Here is a 25142-nt window from a genome sequence, read left to right as displayed (position 1 = left end):
AAAAATATGACAAAAGGCTCATAGGTCAAGATAAGGACAGGGAGAGATGACTCAGCAACTGCTGTCACAGGCAGAACAGACTCAACTTGGGGAAAATTAACTTAATTTATTGCCAATCAAACCAGAGTAGGCTAATGAGAAATAAAACCAAATCTTAAAACACCTTGCCCCCACCCCTCCCTTCTTCCTGGGCACAGCTTCACTCCCGAATTCTCTACCTCCTCCCCACCAGCAGCACAGGGGGACAGGGAATGGGGGTTACAGTCAATTCATCACACATTGTCTCTGCTGCTTCATCCTCTTCAGGGGCAGGACTCCTCACACTCTCCCCTACTCCAGTGTGGGGTCCCTCCCACGGGAGACAGTTCTCCATGAACTTCTCCAACATGAGTCCTTCCCATGGGCTGCAGTTCTTCACGAACTGCTCCAGTGTGGGTCCCTTCTACGGGCTGCAGTCCTTCAGGCACAGACTGCTCCAGTGTGGGTCCCCCGCAGGGTCACAAGTCCTGCCAGCAAACCTGCTCCTGTGTGGGCCCCTCTCCCCACGGGTCCACAGGTCCTGCCAGGAGCCTGCTCCAGCGTGGGCTTCCCACGGGGTCACAGCCTACTTCAGGCATGTTCACCTGCTCCGGTGTGGGGTCCTCCCTGGGCTGCAGGTGGATATCTGCTCCACCATGGACCTCCCTGGGCTGCAGGGGGTCAGCCTGCCTCACCATGGTCTTCCCCACGGGCTGCAGGGGAATCTCTGCTCTGGTGCCTGGAGCACCTCCTCCCGCTCCTTCTTCACTGACCTTGGTGTCTGCAGGGTTGTTTCTCTTACATGTTCTCACTCCCCTCTCTGACTGCAGCTTCTGTGCCTACTGCAACTTTTTTCCCTTCTTAAATCTGTTATCACAGAGGCACTACCACCATCGCTGATTGGCTCAGACTTGGCTGGCAGTGGGTCCGTCTTGGAGCCTGCTGGCATTGGCTCTGTCGGACACAGGGGAAGCTTCTAGCAGCTTCTCACAGAAGCCACCCCTGTAGCCCCCCCGCTACCAAAACCTTGCCATGCAAACCCAATACAACCATTCACACCAGTCAATGATGATCTGACATTATCTTACCACGGTTTCATAAAGAGTTTCCTTCTAATGAATAAACTGTGGCTAGAAGAGCACGTGTTTGGAGCCAAGAGGATGAAGGATAAAAAACGTGGTCAGTTACAAAATATTTTCCCTTAACAAAAGTTAGAAAGGGATGGAGGAAATATATTTCAAGCTAGCACACATTACACTTATTTGCTAGCATATTTTTACGCTGTTTCCATCAAGAAGTATGGGACCAACAGAGGGAGTACAATGTTCAGTTTGCATCATTTTTGCACATGCAAAAGCTTTCAGAATCACTGAGAGGTATCTAGCATCCACATTCAGGTATATTTCAAAACAAGCACTCTATGAAAGTCAGAAATAAGTACGTATGGCAGGGTTAGGTTAGCATCCTCTAGAAAAGGTCTTTTTTCATCATATACAACCTTTCTCCTCACTGTGGTAGTGGAGAATCCACAAAGGAAGGTACATCGCTTTCTTTAAGTGCTTATGTGGACTCTTCTACTTGTTGTTAAGCCCCACCTTTCTGTTAAAGTCTATGATTTCTCTAGTTCACTCATGCAGTGAGATTTTTTCTTACATGTAACAGGAACATGAGAGTACCTTCATAAGGGTATATTTTTATGCTGATTTTTTTTGAAGGCAGTGCTGGTTTGAGTAGCTGTGGCCCTCCAGGGCTCTCCTGAGCCCAGGTGCTCTTTCACACACCCTTGTTCTCTCCTTGTCATCAAATGTTGGATGGTGTTTGTTCAGCCACCTGGTGAGAACAGAGCCAGCTTGAAGATAAGCAAGGTGAAGTTAGGAATGCTTAACTTGCTTTAACAGCACTGCCACCAAAGAGCAAAGGATGCAGTTTAACAATACAGCCAACTTGAAGCAATGGCAAACTGCTGCCAAAATGCTAGTTTTCCACCCCCAGACATGCTCTTCCTGCTGGTTCCTTTGTAAAAGTTCTGGTGTTCACATGATACAATTCTGAGATGATTCAGAATGACAAACTGACAGAAAAACTAACCCTCCAAAACCCAAAGTTAATAGTTCTCTGGTGGCAAAGGACAGGGCAGGACTACAAAGCTGTGGGGCAGGTCTAGTCCTTTAGAAGCCACTCTTAGCCATTTAATTGGCTCATTGAATTGCATTACTATGTCCCAGCCATGGGTTTCATTAGTCAGCTTGGCTTAATAACGGTCACATAATTTTGGATCAAGTACAACTGCTAATTTTCCTATGAGATATTTGCCAAATGTTCTTAATGGACCTGGAAAAATTAATGAAATATCTAATTTCATTATTTAAATTTCCATATCCAAATAAGGATAAGTTAAACTGAGATTTGGGGGCAGCTTGTCCCATCAGTTCATGCAAAAATGCATACAGAGCTATATTTCAGACATTATATGTTGCTTCAGGAAGTCATTACCTGTATTGATTTAATATTAATTAGTTTCACCAATGCATATAGTTCTTTGAAAATGTTATTTAGCTTTTTTCTTTGCAATTTTATTCTTTTACTGCTACTGCTATTAAAAATAATAATCTAGAGTTTGGACTAATTTTGGACCTGATCTTGTGAAGGGCTCAATTGTCAAAGCTTTAAATATTATTTAACTTTTATTTTCTGGGAATGCTCAGCACCACTCAGGACATGCTCAGCAGCTATCAGAATAAAACTCTAGGGCTTAATCATGTTAATTAAACTCTGGCAATACTTCCACTGTCTTTACCTAACTATTGCTTTTCCTTACAATTTTTCTGTCAGCATATTTTACTGTGACCTTGCACAGCGTTATTCATTTCCACAAATCCTCGTCAACATACACAAAAGGGATTGTTCTCATGGTCTCACACTGAGAGTTTACTCATCACACAGTGCTTAGTGGATGTAGGGGGTCAAGAGTAGCTCATTTAAGACTGCTTCATTAGGAGAGTGAAAGACAACCTTAAAGAAACAAAATTAGGGCAACACTCCTGAGTCAACAGTTGCCATTATTGCTGTTCCACCATAGGAGTCCTTAACAAGCAACTGCAATTTCCTAATGAAGAGACCGTAAAAAATAAACAGGATATTATTATTAGCAATAAAAATATACTCTGTTCATAATGTTTTGTTTTTAAAGACTGAGTCCAAAACATCTAAAGGAAATTTATATAAAAATCTACATTAGCAAGGAAATGCCATCAATTCAGTTCTAATATGTTGAATAAGGAAAGAATTCATCATGATCATAGAAATCCTCTCTTTTTTATTTCCAGTAGTCAATATGTATGAAGACCAGAATGCACAGTTTGTTCCACACACTCATTCAGAATTGTTTCATATATTTGCAACAACATATTGCAATGTCTCAGCAGGATTCTGACTTCACCAGAGAATAAGGTGTTTGGTAGTAGCTAGAAATGGCAGAGTTGAAATTTATTTTACACAAATTGGCAAAATCCAGAATAACTCCAACATGTCTGTATGGGTCACTGTACACTGTTTCTTCCAAAATAAAGACTTCTTAGGGGATCAAGAATTACATTAGGAATGGTTCAAAGCTGCATCTGGGGAGGTTCAGACTGGACATGAGGAAGCATTTCTTTACTGAGAGGGTGGTCAGGCACTGGAAGAGGCTTCCTAGAGAGGTGGTCGATGCCCCAAGCCTGTCAGTGTTTAGAGGCATTTGGACAATGCCCTTAATAAAATGCTTTAATTTTTGGTCAGTCCTGAAGTGGTCAGGCAGTTGGACTAGATGATCATTGCGGGTCCCTTCCAGCTGAACTATTCTATTCTATATTTAAAATTTTTGTCATTATGCATCAAAAGTGTTTTTAAAGAAACCAAGAGTTAAAAATATTGTGGGCGAAGTGTTAGATTCTCTTGTTACAAACATAAGAATTTTAGTATAGGAAAGCAAACACATAAACTTATTGTTTTTTCCAAAAGTTTTTGAAGGGCAGCAGAAAGATTTCAGAAACAAGGACTTTCAACATGAAAAGCAGTAGGTGAGCATTTTAACTGTTTTCAAAGTGAAATTATAGAAATGCATATATGCATACACTCACATGCACACCCTCTCCCCACAGACACAGAGTCTCGCTTGCTCTGACAAATGATAAAATCACTGAAGGTACTAGGATCAGTGCTAAGTAGTGGGTTTTTTAGGAAAAGCAAAAGAAAATGAATCTTGCTACTTGCCCAGTTCTTCAGTGGCATACTACTCTCACTTTGAGCATAAAGAAAGATCCCATTTAAAAACTGCCGGTTATGGACCCTGATTTGGCAAACCACGTTAGTTAGTGATTAACATTGAGGACAAATGTGAGTCCAAGAATGCTTTGCTGACTAGGATTTTACACACAGAAATACAGCCTCAGTCATACCAGCTGCTAACCAGTTGTCACTGTGGTAAATATGCATATTCTGTTTAAATGTGTAAATATGTATATTCCTTCTTCCCCAAAAAACCCACAGGCAGAAGCTCTTAGGTATTGTAACAGGAAAATGAGGTATGTACTTAAACTCAAATAGCTCATAACTTATGACTTGAGGACATTGGACTGTACTGCAAAAAAATCAGTCAATGCATTTGTGATAATTAAAGGGAGAAAGTGTTCTGAAGTTGTAGGACTTTTTAGCATAGGCTCTGCTTTTTGGCTTTCAAAATAATTCATTGGAATTTACTTTTGAACAAGGAGATCCAAAGCTATTACTGGCTTAAGTGTTATCTAAAGAAAACATACTTAGTATATTTTACCTTTGATCTTACTGAGGAGTACGGTACCATCCCTTGGCGTTAGTGTGCCCTAGTATAACCCAAGATTACATATAGATTATGTACAGCATATTTTCAATGTCAAGAAAACTAAAAACAATAGCAACAACTCTAGATTTGTAAATTCTAGAATTCTGTATAATCTAGAATCATAAGTACAATATAAAAAAATATAATTGACACAAAACCAGTCATAGTATTGTAACTATTCAGGAAAGTTGCTGCATCATTAGTTCATGCTGATTTGCAGAACCATGATCAAGTCAGGTGAACAATCAGAACTATCATATTAACAGCTCAGAATTTTTAATAAGTTGCCCCAACCAGATTTTTTTCTCCTTTTCCCCCCATACTTTCTCTTTCTCCTTCTCTTGCAATCACATACTTGCTTGCTGCCTTTCCTACATCCTAAAATATTTTCATTTCTTCTCTAACACATTTGTTAAAGAACAACCTAGTGCTTTCCTTTTTTGCCCTGACACTCTGGAGAACTCCTTGTCATGTCTTTATTTCACTCGCAGTGTGACTGATTCCTCACTTACTTCTGAAGAGAGGGAAAGAGTAGGTGAAGGGAGAAGACAGGGGTAAGGGCTTGGGTTTGTTTGCAGTTTTACAGACTTATGCCTGCCCCCTTCATTATTCTCTTCCTTTTCTCCCTCCCTCCCTCCCTCCCTGTCCATCAATACTTAAAAAATCATCCCCATTCATGTTGTGTGCGCACACACACTGGGAGAAATTACAGGTGCTCTGCTCCAGGTTGCCTTGACAACTCCGAGGCATCCCTGTGCGTGGGGACCCGTGGCACAGTGAAGTTTCCCAGGCCCCCTGGTGAAGGGGAGGGTAGAGGAAGAGAGGAGCCAGAGGTGCTGGAGCCAGCAGCCATGTGGAGGAGAGAGCAGCAAGCAGGATGAAAGGGACACATACATCTCCCGCGGGACAATGGGATTTTTGCTGGCTGGCTGTGAAAGGACACACTGAGGATACAATGGTCTGTGACACATGAAAACTTTGGAGCAAACTTTATTGCTTCTCCATTAAGGACCCTCCCACAGTCCCATTCAGCTCTGAGAAACCTTGTCAAAATCTTAAAATGTAAAGAAAACAACCCCCTTCATTTTCTCGTGTTTTAAAAACAGATTTAAAATATTTTTTTAGAAATTTCTTGTTGGTGGTATGCTGGAAGCTTTTGCAGTTTCAGCCCTGGACGGTACCAAGTGTCCCTCTTGTGAGTTCCCTAACTTCCCATTAACTTCAGGGGGAGGGAAGGCTGCCCTGCAGCTCCCCAGCAAGGGCTTGCTGAGGTTAGAACTTGCTTCCTCCTCATATAGCTTTTGTTCATACTTAAGCCTGTCATCCCTCTGCTTTCAATGCTTGCCGCTATACATGCCATGAGTGGTTAGAGCTCAAGAGAGGAATTGCTGTTCCCTACTTTCAAGCTGAGAAGTCCTTTATATGATAGCAAGAGCAGGAATGAGACTAAGCAAGGGGGGCCTTACTAGAGTAAGGGGCCATGTAGTCACAGCTGGAGTGCGTAATAGGAAAGCAAGCTGGAAAGCAGCTTATAAAGAAGAGAGCATGACTCTTGCTTCCTGACATATCACTTGCACATGGTTCACCACTCAATCCCAGAATCAGTCCAAAAAAGAAATAGGATCACAAGCTCTAATCCTTCAACGCAGCAATCTTTAGCGATAAGGTATGCCCTACACTGACTCCTAGTGATTTTTGGAGTGTGGGAGACTCGACCTAGTATCAAGTGTGGAGTACAAAGGAAGGTCAGGCTTGGTTAAAGCAGTAAGCACGTATGCCTGCAAACCCTCCAGACTGACAGGGTTTGGCATCTGGTGCTGAATCTATTACCTGGCAAGGGCAGGAACTGACTGATTTAACATCTGTGCATTTCCAAACCTACCTAGCAAACTATGTAAGTTAACCTTTTCATGCTCAGGATGTAAACCAAGTTTAAAGCTGATCTTAGCTAAATGAAAAAATACACAGCCCTTTGCTGCTACTTTAGAAAGAGCAAGTAAGTACATAAACTGGCAATTAGAATATACAAAGATAAAGTTGCCTGGACTAGTATGCATGCATTTTCATTTTTTAAATTATATTTTGTTTTAAGTTGCATACTAATACTTTAAAAATACAACTTTTAACAAATGCTGTCTGTTGTAAACATTGTGCAACTCAGTAGCAGATCTGAAATTCTCCAAAAATTATTACCAGTATTTTTATGCATTGGTCAATTATATTTGCATTATTTTGCATTCACATTATTTTGAGGACTCAAAAAAAGTAATCGATCCTCCATCCACCAGCAATAAGGCTACAGGGCTTACTTCCTGTTTGTAAAGATAAGAAAAACGTTTGTTACCTGGTAGCATTCACCATTTTCCTCAAAGAATTTCAAAACATTAAATGTAAACTTACCACAAGCATTATCATCCAGTTTTACAGATGGAAAAGCTAGGCAGAGAAATGAAGGATCAAGTGCTTCAAATGTTGGAATTCCATTTTCAGTTTCTTGCTGTGCCAGTAACACTTTGCTCTTCCACTACAATGGCACAAGTAAATCAAGCAATTCAGGGTGCAAATCTAGTGATCTCCCTTTGCAATTCATTTTGTGGGTACAAATCTTACTGGTTCTATTGGCTTCTGCCAAAAGGACAGGCAAACGCTAGCTGAAATGAAAGGGTAAGTATGAAGCATGTGATTGGTTTTATACTTTAAAGATTTGATCAGAGCCTGGAACACAGCCTTGATCTCAGTTACATCAGTGACTAGAGTATTTTCACTGTAACTCCAGTAGCACGTATTTCGTCCTTTAGAAGATAGACAGAAGCGCAATATACCTACAATGATTTGAGAAAACATTTAGTTTTGCCAGGTCATGATTCTAGTTTTATGTTTCTATATTATTGATATTTATGCAGTCCTGTTGCCTTATTTAAAATGCTTTCTCCTCTGAGACAGGTAGCGAGAGCAGAAGGTGGTCAACTTTCATTATATTTTGTATGTTCAAAGATGGCATCTATATAAACATGTGGGCAGTCTGCAGAAGTCTGAATTAGTTTTATAGGGGGCTAAAGGAGGAGACGGTAAAGCAAAGAGATTCTTTCCTGATCAATTTTCTCATTCCTGCACTTTGAAAGCTGGATTCCAACACGAAGCATCAGCACTGTTTTGAGACAGATGGTGTAGTCCTCAAGATGAAGTATGGGGAAGTTATTGACTACTTGAAGTTTTAAGGAGAAGAAGTAAAGGGGCATGTTAAGGAGAAGAACACTAACTGCACCTGCTTGGAAAGAGAAAGAGCATTTCCATTTCTGACACTCCTCATGAGACACTCCTCAGAGATTCAGAGCTCTTTCCCTGGCAGAACTGCACCTTCATTTAAAAAACACAGTGCAGTTCTGTTGGTGTAATTTGATGAACAAACACTTTAACAGATGCCATAGTAAGCACCCTAGTATTCACATTAGATCAGATGCATTAAGACGAGCCAAGAATTAGGATTAATGTTGCAAGTTTTGCAAAGCTTATACAAGACTCTAAAGGCTAATTCATACAATAGTACGGATTTTCTGAAACAAGCTAACAGCATTTCATCTGTTTTAAACTCCCATGGCTTGGGACAGAGGTAAACTGAGGTCATTCCATTAGGGATTGAAGAAAACTCTTCATACACATTAATTGTAGCAAACATTATCAACATTACTTGAGAGTATTCTGCTTTCTTTCTTACTATTACAAATTAGGTGCAGCACATTTCTAAGGCACATTTTTCAGACTATGCTGACTGTGCTAATCAAAACCCATGAATTGGCTCACTGGAATGTAGGGAATGCCACACTGCATCAGAACAATAATCTTTGCTTTTTAACAAAGTGTTAACAAAGCACAGAAAACTGTAACTCTTGTAATAAATTATGTAATAACAAGCATTAGGAGTGGGATGGGAAGACAGTAGCAGTACAAGCTGCAAAAGAAGGCCAACTTACCTTGCATAGCTTTAAATGTACTGGTCATCAAATCTCTTCCCACAAAACCATTCTCATCATGCTGAGTTTATACTCTTTACTCACAACTGTATGAGGTGAATTTCCTTGTGCTTCAATTTACTAGGAATTGCTGCCCTGGATAGTAAAGCATCAGGGAAGATGGGAGTCCGAGCAGTAGTCTACTACATGAGTACTACGATCATTGCTGTACTGATTGGTATAATCATTGTGGTCATCATCCACCCTGGGAAAGGTACTAAAGAAAACATGCACAGAGAAGGCAAAATTGTGCAAGTGACAGCAGCAGATGCCTTTCTTGATTTAATCAGGTATGGCTATGATATTGCACATTTTCTGTACTGATAGCAATGACAGTAATATTTAGATTCATATGAGAACAAATGTAGAGAATTTTAGACAGTGACTACATAAACTAGCCAAGTTTCTTTCAACTATGTCATACCCTACAATGCTACAAAAGAATACATGGATTTATTTTCAAATCGAGCTGTTGCAATGGAAGAAACTGCTTTTAATATTCAAAGAAAGGTTCTTTCTTTCATGCATAAAAGAAAGACTTCTGTTCTGCTATCTGCATGGGTCTTTTCCCCTCCTTCTGTAGCACAGTCCTTATTACTAAATTCCTCTGCTTTCCTTTATTTCCAACTTTCGACAATTTTCTCACTTCACATGGATCCCTGATTTAGCTATTCATCTTAATTTTGAATTGTAGCTGCCAATCTGGGTGCATCTACTCAACTTGTTAAATTGTATGGATGGGAAATAAATTCCAGGAACAGGCAAGTAAAATGCTTGAAGTAGAGGGGCACAGATATAAAATCTTGTTTTCTCCTTACTCAGAGTCTCTGCAATGCCTCTTTTATAGAGCTAATATGTCACAGATGTATTCCAGGGAGTAGGGAAGCTGAGGTTTTGAACTCGGGAGCTTTTCCACAGGTAAAGCCACCAAAATTTTGTGTTCTACTAACCCATTTGGAGAAGCCAGAGACATGGAGAAAGGCCTCCAAGAGTCATGCTGCCAGGAAGGGGGACTTCAGAAAGACCCATGAAGAGGTTTGCACTCAGATTCCTCAAGATTTATTCAGTTAGGCTGCTTCTAATTCCCTCAGAAATGTCACCATTCTGGAAAGCAAAGAAACAAACCCCCATATGTAACAAGTATACACACAGGTATATAATCATATAAGAATACTCAAACTTCAGAAATATTTATTTCTTAATCACAACAAGACTCTAAATCAAGTGATAACTGTCATGATGTACTAGGCTATGTGACTGCAAAAAATGTTTGAGAAGTACAAATGCATTAAATATTAGTAACTTCTTCATTAATCTGGATTCAGAAAGCGTTAATAAATACAAAATTAAAAGTCAGCACTGACCCACAGAGCTTTGTTCATTTGGTAATTTAGCTAACATTCTGCTCCATAGCCAGACCTGATAAGCAATATTGGATACAGAGGCTGCAGTTGCCAGTATCTATCCAAACCTACTACATTTCATCGTGATAAAGCTAACCAGGCTAATGCTATATGCAAAGCTCTACTCACTTTATACATAATTACATATTTGTCTTAGGGTTCCTTTGAAAATTAGCTGGTCAATTCTTTTATTAGCTGTGCCACTACTTAAGATATTACTAGAATCTTATTACTTCTCATGTTTTTTTCCTTCTTTTTCACAGAAATATGTTCCCTCCAAATCTGGTGGAAGCTTGCTTTAAACAGGTAAAAATGGTTTTGTTATTCCAACTAAAACATAACAAAGTAAGAAATTGAAATGTAATAGCATTTTCTTTAGGAATATCATATACTTGTACTTACAGCAGAAACAAATCTTATGTATGCTGCCAGCTGTCAAAAAAACCAAACCAAATCTGTGCCTTGTTTTCAATCATATTACCTCAGTATTTGCTTTGAGAAGTGAATAAAACACCTGGCACATCAAATCAGAAAATAAGCTTTTTCAAAATGTCAAATTCGTAAGTCTACAGCAAGTTTCATTAAAGTCAATACAGAATTTACTTTTCATAAACAGTGTTATGTTAAATTGGGAGATACTGAAATACACACCATCTGAACAAAGACTGGAAGATGCTCAAGAATGTCATGTGAGAAATGTGCATAGGTTCGAAACAGCGGAAACAATTTTGTGGACATCAATAACAAAATCAAACTAGGGGACTTCCTGTCACCTGTGGTAGGAGTGCATAGGAATGTTCTTTCTATGTTGCTTCCCAAATTCCTCTGTCATTAGCCTGGTCTTAACCTTAACTGTTCTATGGAGAAAATAATAGTAACTAGTTACATTCCTTTTTTAAAAGGAGGACAATATAGATTCAGTGAAACATATAACGTGTATTTCCGTAATCTAATTGCTTCATATTGACCCCACAGACAATCTTGAACTGATAATATTTACCAGTTATTGTTGTAGCAATTGAAATCTGGAGGTCAAGAAGCAAGAGATGAAGTAGAAACTTTCCAAAGTCCAGCTGAGTTACATATTGCAGAAGAATTGAAAAGGAACAGTAACATTTTCTTTAGTTATATAAACAGAGACCAATAAAAAGCAATGACTTTCTAGATTAAAGATTTGGTCAAGATTAAAAATAAACTAGACACAGGTCCAAAACCAACAAATGCTATGCCTCTGTTTTCAGCAAGGATGATGATGAACTCAGGACAGTGATGCAGAAGAGCGGTATGGAAAGACAAAAGTCTATCTCTAAACTAGAAACAAAATTCAAAGAATTTATTGTAATAAAGTCAGGGAATGATATCATCTTTATCTCAAAATGATGAAGGAATTAGGGCATGATGTTACAGATCTAGCAGCAAGTATTTTTAATAAATCTCTCAAGTTGGGAAGTTATTATCTATAATTGGGGAAAGCAATAATAGTGCCTTTTGAATTGCAGTTTCAAAAAGATTTGGGAATTCATTTAAGCAGCTAATAACCCATTAACTTGATCTCAATTGTACGGAAGGATATAAGTACCTTGAAGCAAAGAGTAAAGACTTCATAATACATGAAAATGAAAAATACATTAAAAAAAAAGATAAATAATAACACAGGCTTCTGAAACATAGATTGTACCAGAACAACCTTCCATCTTTCTTCCACAAGATTGCTCATTTTCTTTTTTCTTTTTTTTTTTTTTTTTGGTGCCACAGAAGTGCAATGCATCTAATCTCTCTGGACTTTGTAAAACAAAGTTTTTAATATGAGGGAAGTGAAATAGTTGAGCAGGGATAAGATTATTGCAAGAACTGTAAAATTTGTGGAGATAGCCATGGAAGATGCTGACGGACTAGGCGTACCTTAATTGATATTTTTATGAATGACATTGCCATAAGATGCACATAATGAAATTTACAGATGACAAGAAAGTCCAAGCACTTCATATCAAGATATCTAACAAATGCCAAAGGTGGTATGTCCCTGGCACACTGTAATACTATAAAGTCACAACAACAAAGTGAATTGGCTCTTGCAGACATTGGCATGTTTGGTTATCTCCTTGTAGCTCTTTATCCCATGTGGAATAAACATTTAGAAATCAACAGTAATTTCTGCTTTGAGATGGGAAGTCATCATCAGAAAGAAAAAAAAAAAAATAAACCCCCTCTAATTCAGCTCTAGGGTATATTAGGTGACATAACTCCAAGAGAGGAGATAAAGCCAGAGGAATGTGACTGTCTGGAATACAGAGTATATTTGGGTCATTACATTCATAGGAAGATTCAGGCAAAATGAGCACAATGGAGAGAGGAGTTGCTGGGATTATCAAAAGAAAACAGCATATAAAGCAAAAAGAAGCTTGATTTAAAAACTATTCAGGTACAAAACCCAAAGTGATAACAGACCTGTATAAGATTAAGAAAAATGTTTATACAAGAAGAAATGGAAGTCACTATAACTGAATTAAAGTGGAAATTAGTGAGGTTTTTAACATTCATTACCTAAAAGATAAGGTCCTGGAAAAATCTTCAATTAGGAGTCATGGAACAAACTACCTCATCAATTTTGAGATACAGCTTGAAAAATTCTCTTGATAAAGTATCCTACAGCATCAGGAAACTTGACTTAGTGACTATCAGTCCTAAATTTGTGTTCTTAATTGAAGATGTCCTGTAGATTCTGTTTACATTAAGTATATTGTATTTCTCATGTGCTTTACAGCTTGAAGGGATTTCAAAAAAATGGTTCAAAAACCAGGAAATATTTAATGGAAGTTTTTTCTGACATTCATCAACAGCTATGCTTACTGAAGCACCAGGATTTTAAATCTGTCATACTGATACTATTACCTCTTGAATCAGGTAGCAAAACCTAGGTTTTTTAAGTATAAGTTATTTTGTTGTAGCAGATTTTTTAAACTAAAAAAGTTTCATGGAGGAACAAGTATATGTAAGATTCATAGGTATCCAGATGACTTTGTACATCTGACTCCATAACTTCCTTTTCAAAAGTTTACATCAGGTTTTTCATATGTTTCTCAGAAGATTTGTGAAAAAGGATGATCCATCTGGCACTAATCTGGTTCTGTAATACTGTGTTTGCTGGCCCAAACACAAACCAAACTACCAAACTACTGCTTATAGTAGTCCACACTCAAAGCCTTAATACTGATCCACAGCTTTGCACACCTGGAAACCATCACTGGCATTTGCACTCCACATTCAGACCACATCTTTTGATATAATAGGCGCTCACACTCTGTTTTATAGCATCCTTAGGCAGGTTTCTTTCCTGACAGAGGTCTGCATTGGAACCCACTGGAAGGTTTTTTTTTTCTTTCTCACCACGGCCAGCAGACAGGTCCTCTAATGACTGTCTTAGTACTCACAGCAAGTTTTGAATCTGTTACTTTCCCCATCAACAACAAGCACTTCCCAAAGCAGCTCCATTAACACACAGGACCAACTATCATTTCCAAAGTTTTTAACCTCAAAAGAACAACTACTACCCAAATTTTGTAAAACCAAGACATGGAAAATTGTACTTTTCTTTGCATAATTAATTTTAGTGAAGTAAAGTTAGTTTTCTGGATGTGGAAATGCTCTCCTGCAAGATGAAATGGAGCTGTGTGAAGAGGGTAACCAAGGTGGAGAGGGCTTCTAGATGGAATTGCAAAAGTTTTTGTAGTATTGCTGCTGGAAGAAGAAGAGTCAGGAAGTAAGACTGACACTTTAGGACTTATTTAGGAAGGATCTTCCTAAATTTTCTACTGTTCTTCATTCAGTCTAATGGTTCTTTGGATTGCCTTTCCTGTTCTTCTTTCCCAGCAAGTCTGTGAGGCAAACAAAGCTGCCTCCTCTTGCTTCTTCTTCTCCTGCTCCTCCTTTCTTTGCACATTTTCTTCCCCAGAAACAGGAAGAGAGGTGGAACAAAATGCCCCTTCCCCTCCAAAAAGGAACCCCCCGCATTGTGGATCCCAGAAGCTAGGAGGAGTCCTTGTAGGAGAGAAAGAGAGCCCACAGAAAAGCTAAGGAAATCCTTTCATTCAAACCTTTCAGCCAAGAATTGGCAGAACCATTTCAGTCTTAGCTGGTGGCATTCAGGCCCATGCCCGAGGAAGGTCTGCAGGGACAAGGGGCCACCCTTGCCTAGCAGGTCAAGTTAAGAATAATCTGGAAAATGCTGGGCTTTAGCTTAACTCTGTTCTTCATGAGTTACTCCCTCTCTCCCTGTGAAAGACCAAAGTCCTGTCGGCAACCTGTCTCTATCAGGACCTCCTCCAGTTAAATCAGTGGCAGATGGGGATCACTGGAAACAGCAGATTGTTAATCCAAACAGCATACTTTCTGATGCTGGTTATTTCCATATGACGTATGTTGCTACCTTCACTATGTACCGATCATTTGGGGGCTTTTGTGATTTTTATCAGTAACAGTAGACTCTGAAAGACTGCACCTAGATAAATATTCCACATTTAGTTAAAACTAGATTACTTTGTTCAAAATTTTCTCTAAACCTCTATATTCACCCCAAGTTCAGGGATAGCTAAAGAAATCTTTGGATTTATCTTTCAGCTCTGGCCATTATCTCTTCACTTCTCTTTCTTTGCTAAATTCAAAAATGCTATCTAGCCTGGGGCTGAGCAGTCACAAGTAGTCTGCTTGTTAAGCAGGTACTGCTTTTTAACTGCTTGTTCTTTGTGCCGTGCTCTGGGGATATATCAAAAGACAAAAGAAACACAGGTGAACTTGGGAAATCAAGAGAAACAGAATCAATTTAATGATTTGGGGAGGGTTATTCTGTTGTGAATAGGTGGAATTTCATGCCAGCTGAAGCTTAAAGAACTAGAAAGGTGCATCTGATAACTGCATTTATAGAATCATAGAATCGTTTAGGTTGGAAAATACCTTTAAGATCATTGAGTCCAACTGTCAACCCAACACCACCATGCCCACTAAACCATGTCCTGAAGTACCTTGTCTATGTGCTTTTTGAACACCTCCACGGATGGTGACTCAACTACTTCCCTGGGCAGCCTGTTCCAATGCCTGACAACCCTTTCAGTAAAGAAATTTTTTCTAATATCCAATCTAGTTTCTTCTGAGCTATATTTAATTCAAAATTCTTTTCTGAACTCATTCTTACCAAGGGGATTGGAAGTGTTAATCACACATCCAGACATGAATACTAACTAATATATGCTGTCTAGTCCTCATGATAATTTTGGGTAGTTAAGATATATTTTAACCTATGTCATCAGCTCTTCTGCAGACAATTTAGATGCTTTCACACATGTCCATATGGAAAGGAAAGAAAAAATTAATCAGTAAGATGGGATATCACTGCCTTATTTTCATTTCTTTTCATTTTTTTAGGCTTGCATTTAAGCAAACTTGTTGCTTTTAAAGTCATCATTCAGTAAAAACTACATAATCACACAGACTTAGCACAGACAGTGCTAATTATACTATCTCAGAGTACTGACAGTAAATTATGAGTTTTCAGAGCAGTTACCCATGCAATTACCTTCTCTGCAAGTTAACCACTGGAATGTGCTACTGCTGTGTTATAATGCTGCTTCTTAAAAGGTCATGCAATATATTCAAGTCAAATGACTGTGGGTATCTTGTACCACTAATGAAAACAAAGTAATAATAAAAGTATGAACTAATTCATTATATTATGCAATAAAGTAATTACATTGTCTATTTCATAAAGAGCTAACAAATAAAATTCATTTTTAAGTTGTTCATTAGCACTGTGTCTTGTAAAAAATCCAGAAATGCCATTATTTTTACATTTTACTTGCATATAAGGTTGTTCATAGAAAGCTATTAGTATTAATATGTTCCAAATAATATCTACCTTGCTCCTAATTTGTTCTCTACACATAAACTTAAGGAAAAATAATGACTATTTTGCATCTAACATCTTACCAGGCAAAACTACCTCTGCCTGGAGACAAAATGCATCAAACATCCTCAGAAATGACAGCACCTCAGTGATATTGTCTAGCCCATCACAGATGAGCAGTGTAGGTATGTGGACTTCTAGTAAAACATAACTAGCTCTTCTGAGACCCTTAAGCCTACAATCTGTTACATGACCAGTTTTTCTTTGTCTAGTTTCTTCCATTACTGAATGTTGCAAAAGAACGAGGATCTGCAGAATCACAGTGGGATGTTAAAATGTCAGTTTGAGCTACATGAACAGCTGATAACTTTGATTCCCACCAAGATAGAGATCTGCCTGAAAATAGGAATCTCATAAAAGCTCACAAAATGATCTATCACCAGTTTCTTTGCAGAACAGTAATAGTCAACTTTGCTATTACCTCATCTATTTCAAAACCTTTGACATTTTCTATCTTCTTGAAGGTGGTCTTTCATCCTGTCACTTCCTATAAACAGTTGGCTTTTTCACCGTTCCACACACAAAATACAATCTTTTATTTTGCCTTTAGTGTTATCTGAAAAAGCACTAACAAGAATAAAACTCAACCTACACTTTTTCCTTAGTGGGTATCTCCTTTACATTTTCCATATTTGGTTTTCCTTAATTTCTTTTGCTTCACCAGGAGCCTTCTCATGTCTTTTGATAGACAACATTGGGCATAAGTAGACAGCCACAAGACTTATCCTTAACCTCATTTAGCAACAGTGAAAGAAAGGTTAGTTCAAGTGACTGTCCCAGAGCAAATAAAGCTGCTCTGATTCCTGTCACTCAGATTCCCATTTTGAATCTCACTCTAAATGAACCGTTTCTCCATTGCTCTGGAATGGGTTCTAGAAAGACTATCCTCCCTAGTAACATTCCTGGACACTTAAGTCTGGCCAACAGGGTGAGTCAACAGATAAGATCTACATCTCCCTGTACCAGTGTAGTAGCTGAAATGGAAATAGGCTTTGCTAAGTGAGGTCCTAAAATCCATATTATACCCCTAAAGAGACTTAACTAATAAAGAATTAAAGGCATCTTCCTGCTGGGACAGAATTCCAGAATCAGCACAAAGGAGAAGGAATATGCTTATTACAACCTAAAACGATTTCTAACTGGGGTTTTTAAAGGCAGGAAACTTCGTGTGATTGTGCATTCTCCCCTGTAAATGCTCAACATCTTCTCAGTCCCCTGCCATAATTTTTGAGCCCAATAGCCAATTCCAACCTAATTTGACATGAGAGGGGCAATTCTCAGGCAAAGTGAGACTGTGCTGGCGCTGAAAGAAAAGCGGTTTATGACTTAGCTCATGGCCTGTTCCAACAGGCAGCAGCCAGCCAGCCAGGCAGCACACATCTCACACCGACTGACAGCCGCCTCACGTGCGGCTTTTGACCTAGTCAAATAGGTAGGAATGAGAGGAGTACCTGAGGGTAATGGAGGAGAATCAGGGCAAAGTCAGTTGTGGTGTATCTAGGGAAAATAGGAAACAAATAAGAAATTTGGTAGGAAATTAGGCTTTAATTCCAGTCTTCATTAAACAGCTTGCTTTTTTATGTTTGTCTAATCTGTATGCCCACAAGTCCAACATAATTACACCCTTCAGATATTTGCATTAAGGAATTTTTACCTACGTTTTTCTTCTACTGAAAAACAGTAGTAAAAATATACATATAACACAAGTATCATAACTGTACACATTATAAAAAAAAAAAGAGAAGTGTTTCATGCACAATGTTAGGCAGTTTTTTATCATTCCTGTCAGGACTGAATTAAAAACCCCTTAGTGAGAACTTCTAGAAAATTTCCATTTCCACTCTAATACCTCTCTGTCACTTAAAGAGGCAATCCCATCCCTCCTTCCCTGGCTGTGTAGTTACAGTCTTGGCGTTTTGCCCTGTCTGGCATTCACGAGTCAGTGAGCTGATTCATCTCCATAGCCTTTACCCCAAAATGACCACTTTTTTTGCTTGGTAAGTTTTTTGCCAATTTAAAAAGTAGAACTGGCTTACTGAGAGATCAAACTAGACCTGACACAGAGGACAAATTATCACAGGTTGGATGTGAGTGGGTGAGGGAGTGGAACTGGGCTTTTCTGTGTCAGCCAACTGTTCAAACAGCTCAGCCGTCTCCTTTAACCACAGCCCAAATCTTAAAACATTTTAGCAAATTTCATTTAAAACTCAGGAATTCTGACCTCCATGGAAATTTGTTCTGCTACATCTTATTCAGAAACTTTCTATAAATCTCCTGTAAGCAAGTTTTATCTGAAATTCTGAAAGACTTAAAATCTTCAGGGGGATACAGCAAATATGTGGAGGGTGTGCATAAAACTATTCAGGTGTGGAAAGTAACAGAAAATTAGGTAAGTGTAGATAGATACTGATATTCAGGTTTCCCATCTTAGTCATAAGCACTCCATTTCACTCAAATACTTTTGGAGTGTGCAACAGTCTCCAGATAATACTAATACTACAGCTCCCTGACTTAATACCTATCTTTTATTTGCAACCCCAAAGGAATAAAAATCCAAAGTTGCTGAATAACCTTCACACCAGCATCCCATGGCTTTAATAGGGTATTTAGAATCCTGAGATATATTAGAAACATTTTATTAGTGATATTTAGTTTTCTTTGTGTTCAACAGAATTTAATCAGGACAGGGCTGCAGGGCTTTTTGAGCCCAGACAAAAATATTCGTGATGCACATTTCTCTCTAGAAAAGCATTAGGTGGTGAAAGAATGGTTTTCAAAGTAGACATTTAGGGGCACATTGAGATTTTGAAATTGATTTGCCCGTTCCATAATGGAACCATTTAATTCTTAATTAAGAAAAGTGGTGATCTATTACTGCGACGCATAGAAAACTAATGGCTTTGCCATAGCTAAGGAAAAAAGAGGTGTGTTATATTTAAGTTACTTTCAGTCTAATTTTTTTAATTCAAAAAGATGAAAAAGTAAGGAAACTCCAGAGCACATGAAAATATTTTCACTAGCCAAAAAAGACCTATTCATTTGACAGTTGGAAATATGTTGCTGGGAAAAACAACAATGTATAAAAATGCAAGCTAAGAATCATAGTTTTGTCACAAAATTCATATGCATGACAAATCTGTGTCTTTGATTTTGATATATTTATGAGAAAGTGAGTTCTGAAGCTCAAGGTGAAGATTTAGCTCTTGAAGTTAATGTGTATTTTTGTTGCATTCAGGAAAGCCAGGTTTTCGTCACAGTACATTTTACCAACAAATATTACACAAAGAATTCAAATGCCCTACAATAGTAATTAATAATTTAATGTGTGATTTTTACCTTTGTTTGCTATAATTCACAGAATTCCTATCTTTGTTTTATTTTTATTTCAACAGTTCAAAACTAACTATGAAAAGAGAATATTTAAAGTAGATATTCCATCCAATGACACATCCACAGTGGCTTCCATAATAAGCAATGTGTCAGAAGCAGTGGAATCCCTCATCCAAATGAAAGAGGAAATAGTTCCTGTTCCGGGTTCTGTAAATGGAGTGAATGCCCTTGGCTTGGTGGTCTTCTCAATAAGCTTTGGCCTGGTGATTGGAAGCATGAAGGAGCAAGGTCAGGCGTTAAAAGACTTCTTTGATAGCCTTAATGAAGCTATCATGAGATTGGTAGCTCTAATCATGTGGTAAGTGTCTCTTTGATAAATTCCATTTTAAGCTACTAACAATATGTTTTCATTACAATCAGGCACTGGATAGCAAGATTCTGTTTGGCAGGAAGTCAAACAATAAGACCTTACCTACCTTGTGGCTTTTTTTATAAACGAACCCAAGAACTGTAACTCTGTATGTCAATAATTTGCCCAAACATACCTGCTCTTTCAGTGTCTTTAGTTTTTGACAGGAGAAAAATCAGGCTCTATGGCAGAACTTGCTATGCTTATACAGAGCCATTCTATGTCTTCATAAAGATAGCAATCACAACAATATGCTATCAAAGTTTCCTTATATCCTAATCTAACTGCACTTAAGGAAACTGGCAAACCTCTCCCATAATCTTATTTCTATGCAGCAAGACTGTGTTTTCACTAGTTTCCAACACAACTGGTTCCTGCAGTTGTGTAGTGTGTATACATATGTCCTTGCATTGTAGCTGCACTTGCACATACACATAATTTTCCTGCTTGCTTTATTGTGTTCAGTAGGTAAATAAAACCAGTAACTTTTCCCTCAAACTTTAGGTATGAAGACTTTTCAGCAATGAATATTCATTATTTGTCAGGTAGAAGGTTAATTATGAAAGAAATTGTGTCTTGTTGCCTTCTTTACTACAGAAAACAAACAAACAAACAAATCAACACCAAAAGCCTATCCAAAAACACACACCTATATGTTGCAGTACTAGATACAAAACTAAAAATAAGTATATTTTTCCCAGTAACTAAAATTCTGATGATAAAGCAGTGGATAAGAATTGTTACTTCTGAGAAATTTCTACATGGATTTGATGGCTTAAAGTGCAGTGGAGATATGCTGGATAAATTTTGTTCTGCGGTAACTTAGTGTGAAAAGACAAATGGACATTTATAGAAATAAGGTTGCACCAGAAGTCCAGCTGCAGCAGAATTATGTTAGAGTTTTATGCTCAGCACTAGCTCTTTCTTCATCTGCAGCTGTGCTTACCGATAGGAAAAAGCAGATCATACCACCTTTGCTGCTGCCCCACAATGCAGCTAACCTCTGTCATACAGGTGGCTTCATGCTAAAATATTTATCCAGTGCCCCACTGGATAAAACGGGCCATGGCCAGAAGCAGCTTGAAATCATTAAAATTATCAGCCTTCTCTCTGGGTTCATTCCCCAGCAACATGGGAAACAGCACTGGTGAGATAATAGCACTGGGTACTTGGCACAGTCTACAGCTATGTCAGTTGAGCCTTCGTTCATACAGATAGAATTGTAACAGAATTGGCTAAACTAGCATTTAAATGACACTTAATTCCAAAGGGAGATCATCTCCCTGCATGTCTGAAAGGCATGCTATACATCCTTAACAGATCCTGAATCCAATGGAGCCCATCAGAAACATTCACTGCTGTGGTTTGAACTGTTAAGAGTTAAAGTGTTGAACCCTTGAGCTGCTTCTGAATAATTACAGTCATCCTAACAGTGAAATCCTACATTCATGCATGCATATAAACACAAAAGGTATGGATGGGGGAGTGAATTTCTGCTTTGTTCAGTACAATACTGATATGATTTCTTATTTGCAGGTATGCTCCACTTGGAATCCTTTTCTTGATTGCTGGAAAAATTGTTGAGATGGAAGATATGGGTGTGATCGGTGGTCAGCTTGCCATGTATACTGTAACAGTTATCATCGGTTTGCTAATTCATGCTGTCATTGTCCTACCTCTTCTCTACTTCCTGATCACTCGTAAGAACCCTTGGGTATTTATTGGAGGCTTAATCCAGGCATTAGTCACAGCTTTGGGAACATCTTCCAGGTATAATACAATATTTTAAGGCCATATTTTTTTAATAATATTACCGGTTTGAGAAACAAATTTGCCTCATTAATTGGTTAACTCTGTATGCAAGTATTCACTTGGGCACTTTATTTCAGTTCCGCTGCTCTTCAACAGAGATAATTATCATTATATTGACTTGAACTCTGTTTTCTATAAGAATCCCTGAACAGAGATTAAATGAATCTGTTTGGTGATGCAGACTGTATGGCTGGAACCCTTGTGGCTTTGATTACCCTTAGTGTTTGAGTTTTTTAAGTAGTTTGTAATGGCTTACTGGTAAAGAATGCAGCTGGCAAAGGATATGCATGACAAAATGGAGCAGCAATAGGAAAGTTCAGAGAAGATTCTGAGAGAGCTTGAGACTCCTTATTGGCAGCTGATGTTGTGTGCTCAAAATCCTGATAGCCAGTGATGGATATACAACCTGCAACAGAAATGTCACTTTTGCTCTTTGTTGATGAAGTTATAGGTACATCATATGAATAAAAAACCTGTTTTCATCTATGATGAAACATTATTGTAATTAAATATACATTTCTATACCATATGACTTTCCATAAAACACCTTTCATTTTAATAGATTTTAAACTTGTCTCCTACAGACAAATGTTTTAAGTCAGACATTCTATATTACTAAATTCAAGTCTCTGGTGTTTGGGATTATTTTGAAGATCTGGATGAGAAGCTATTGTGATCATTACTGTAGAATCCAATTAAGTTTTGTATCACTGAAAAAGCTCTTAAGGACTTAGAAAAATTATGACAGTATGTTAATGGGTAGAGAGGAACAATTACTAATTTCACATTTGACATTTGGATGTCGATCATTGCAAGTTTGTGGAATGCCTAAAAGGGAATTTGATTAAGAATTATTTTTAAAAGAAGATAATAAAACTAATGCCAGTCAATATAGTTTAAGAGAAAATAAAATGAAGCTACAACTCCAGTAGGTAACAGTCATACTGTTAAGAGGGTATGTTCCAGCTTCTGTAAGACATTCCACTTGGCACTGCTCAAGATTCTCAGTAAGAACCTAGACTGATGTAAGAGAGCATACTATACAGTGAGTGTATTTAATAGCTATTTAAAATTGACTGTCATCAAAGAGATTTTTCTAGCACAATCATCCACAGCCCTTCTTTATTTTATATTTTAGTAGTATTTTATTTTGTCAATATTAGTAAAGTTCTCAAAGACATGAATGTCTGTTAAGTAGTTAGCAATGAAGAGGTCACTGAGACAGACTAATCTGAATTGCTGCGTCTTGAAAAACCTCTTTACTTTGGTGTAATCAGATGTAGATATACCTTTTTTAATAACAAAGAGCCCAGGCAGCTCTTATAAAATGGCCACCTTACCCTTCCTTCTAAGACAGTGTCTCTGGAAACGAACTTGGCATCATGTGGGCTGAATGGGCACTCCTGTAGCATATGAAGCCAAAATGCTCAGTTGGGTTGGTCTTTAAATGAAATTTCCATTCATATCATATTTGGATGTAGCAGCAGGGGAACAAGATTAAGTGGTGTACAGGGCCTGGCTGGGACAGAGTTAACTTTCTTTGTAGCAGCTTGTCTGGTGCCATGTTTTAGATTTGTGACCAAAACAACACTGATCACACACTGGTGTTCTAGCTATCGCCGAACAGTATTTGCACGGTGTCAAGGTCTTCTCTGTTTCTCGCTCTGCCCCCACGGTGAGTAGATTGAGGGGTGCGCAATAGGTTAGGAGGGCACACAACCAGGCAGATGACCCGAACTAACCAAAGAGATATTCCATGCCACATACATCATGCTCAGCAATACAAAGGGAAAATGCTATTTTAGGGAGGCTAGCCATCTTTTACTCAGAAACTGGCTGGGCACTGGTCTACCTGTGGGAGGTAGTGAGTGATTGCTTTAGCATCACTTGTCTTGTTTTCTTTCTCTCTTCTTCCACTTATCCTTCACTTATTAAACTTTTTTTTTTTTTTTAATCTCAACCCCTGCGTTTTCTTGCTTTTACTGTTCCTTTCCTCTTTGCCTGTCCCACTCAAGGTGTAGGGGCAAGTAAGCAAGTGGCTGTGTGGTGCTTAGCTGCCTACTGGTGTTAACCCACAAGTGGTAAAGTAATGTAACTACCCATCAAAATGCCCTTTCCAGGGGAACCAGCAAATAAGAGAAAACATGCTGTTTACTGAAGGCTTGAATAGCCTGATTTGTATAACTTCAGAAAAGCAATGCTTAGGGATGATTCAATCATAACTTCAAGACATAAAAAATGCAAAGCAGGAATTTTTTAAATAGACTCGTCTGCCTAGCAGAAGAATCTTGTAACAAAATAGTGAAGTTAGACACATTCAGACTAGGGACTAGGTAGAGCGTGACAGTAATTAACCATTGGAAAAAGTTTCCAAGAGCATTATGAGGTACTCCATCATTAGAATTGTTTAAATTCAGTGCTTGCATTTTTAAAAAAAATATTTTGCTACATCACATAAAAATTAAGACAGACAGAATAATGTCTCCTGTCATCACAAGGCGTGACACTTTTCATTCCCTCTTTGTAGAATTTATATCATGTATTACATTCTTTCTTTTTGTTTCAGTTCTGCAACACTACCTGTTACATTTAAGTGTCTAGAAGAAATAAATGGAGTGGACAAACGAGTTACAAGATTTGTACTGCCAGTTGGTGCTACAATTAATATGGATGGAACTGCTTTATATGAGGCTTTGGCTGCAATTTTCATTGCACAAGTTAACAACTTTGATCTGAACTTTGGGCAGATTATCACAATCAGGTACAGAAGCCATTATTACCTACATCTAATAAAAGCACCTTTGCAATGACTCCTTCTTGCTGTTATATGCAGGATTAAACAAGAGTGTCTAAAGCTAAAAACAAGAACTGCTACAGTAGCTGAATAACTGTAATGATTTACATCTTCTCCACAAAAGAGCCCCCCCAGTACATATTGTCCATTAGGTAAACCTTTAAAAAACTGTAACATGACACACTTATCACTGCACTTAGTAAAGTAAACAAGAACATTTTTAAATGACTTTTAAATTTTCTTTCTTAAGAACTCATGCAGCTGTTGGGAGCTATAGGCTTACAATCAATACCAGGTAGTTTATAATGCATGTAAAAAGCAGTAGCACAAAAGTGTCACAGTGCTAAAGCTAGGAGAGGTAGTGTTTTCCTAGTCCTGATGGTCTCAGGATACAGAGCAAGCTGTGTAAGGAGCAAGTAATACCTTTTATTACACACCAGCTGATAGAGGTGGAGAAGATAGGTATGTTTTCAAGCACACAAGCCTTCATGTTTGAAATGGAACAGCAAACAACCCACTGAGTAGCACTCGATGATAACTGATCTGCATTAA

General features: G+C 38.2%; 1 protein-coding gene across 2 annotated transcripts in view; it reads left to right on the top strand.

Annotated features, from left to right (window-relative positions):
* The window catches only part of SLC1A3 (solute carrier family 1 member 3), a 70101-nt gene that overhangs the window by 40133 nt on the left and 4826 nt on the right, over positions 1–25142 (top strand). For both annotated transcript variants that reach the window (XM_052778318.1, XM_052778319.1), the window contains exons 4-8: positions 8972–9176; positions 10553–10595; positions 19638–19933; positions 21521–21754; positions 24363–24557. In XM_052778318.1, the coding sequence (XP_052634278.1) occupies positions 8972–9176; positions 10553–10595; positions 19638–19933; positions 21521–21754; positions 24363–24557 (973 nt within the window). The remainder of the gene's footprint in view (positions 1–8971; positions 9177–10552; positions 10596–19637; positions 19934–21520; positions 21755–24362; positions 24558–25142) is intronic.

The sequence above is a fragment of the Harpia harpyja genome, chromosome Z (genome assembly GCF_026419915.1).
Source record: "Harpia harpyja isolate bHarHar1 chromosome Z, bHarHar1 primary haplotype, whole genome shotgun sequence".
In the NCBI taxonomy this organism is placed as follows: domain Eukaryota; kingdom Metazoa; phylum Chordata; class Aves; order Accipitriformes; family Accipitridae; genus Harpia; species Harpia harpyja.
The sequence above is the reverse complement of the archived record's forward strand: the minus strand, read 5'-3'. Positions and strand labels throughout refer to the sequence as shown.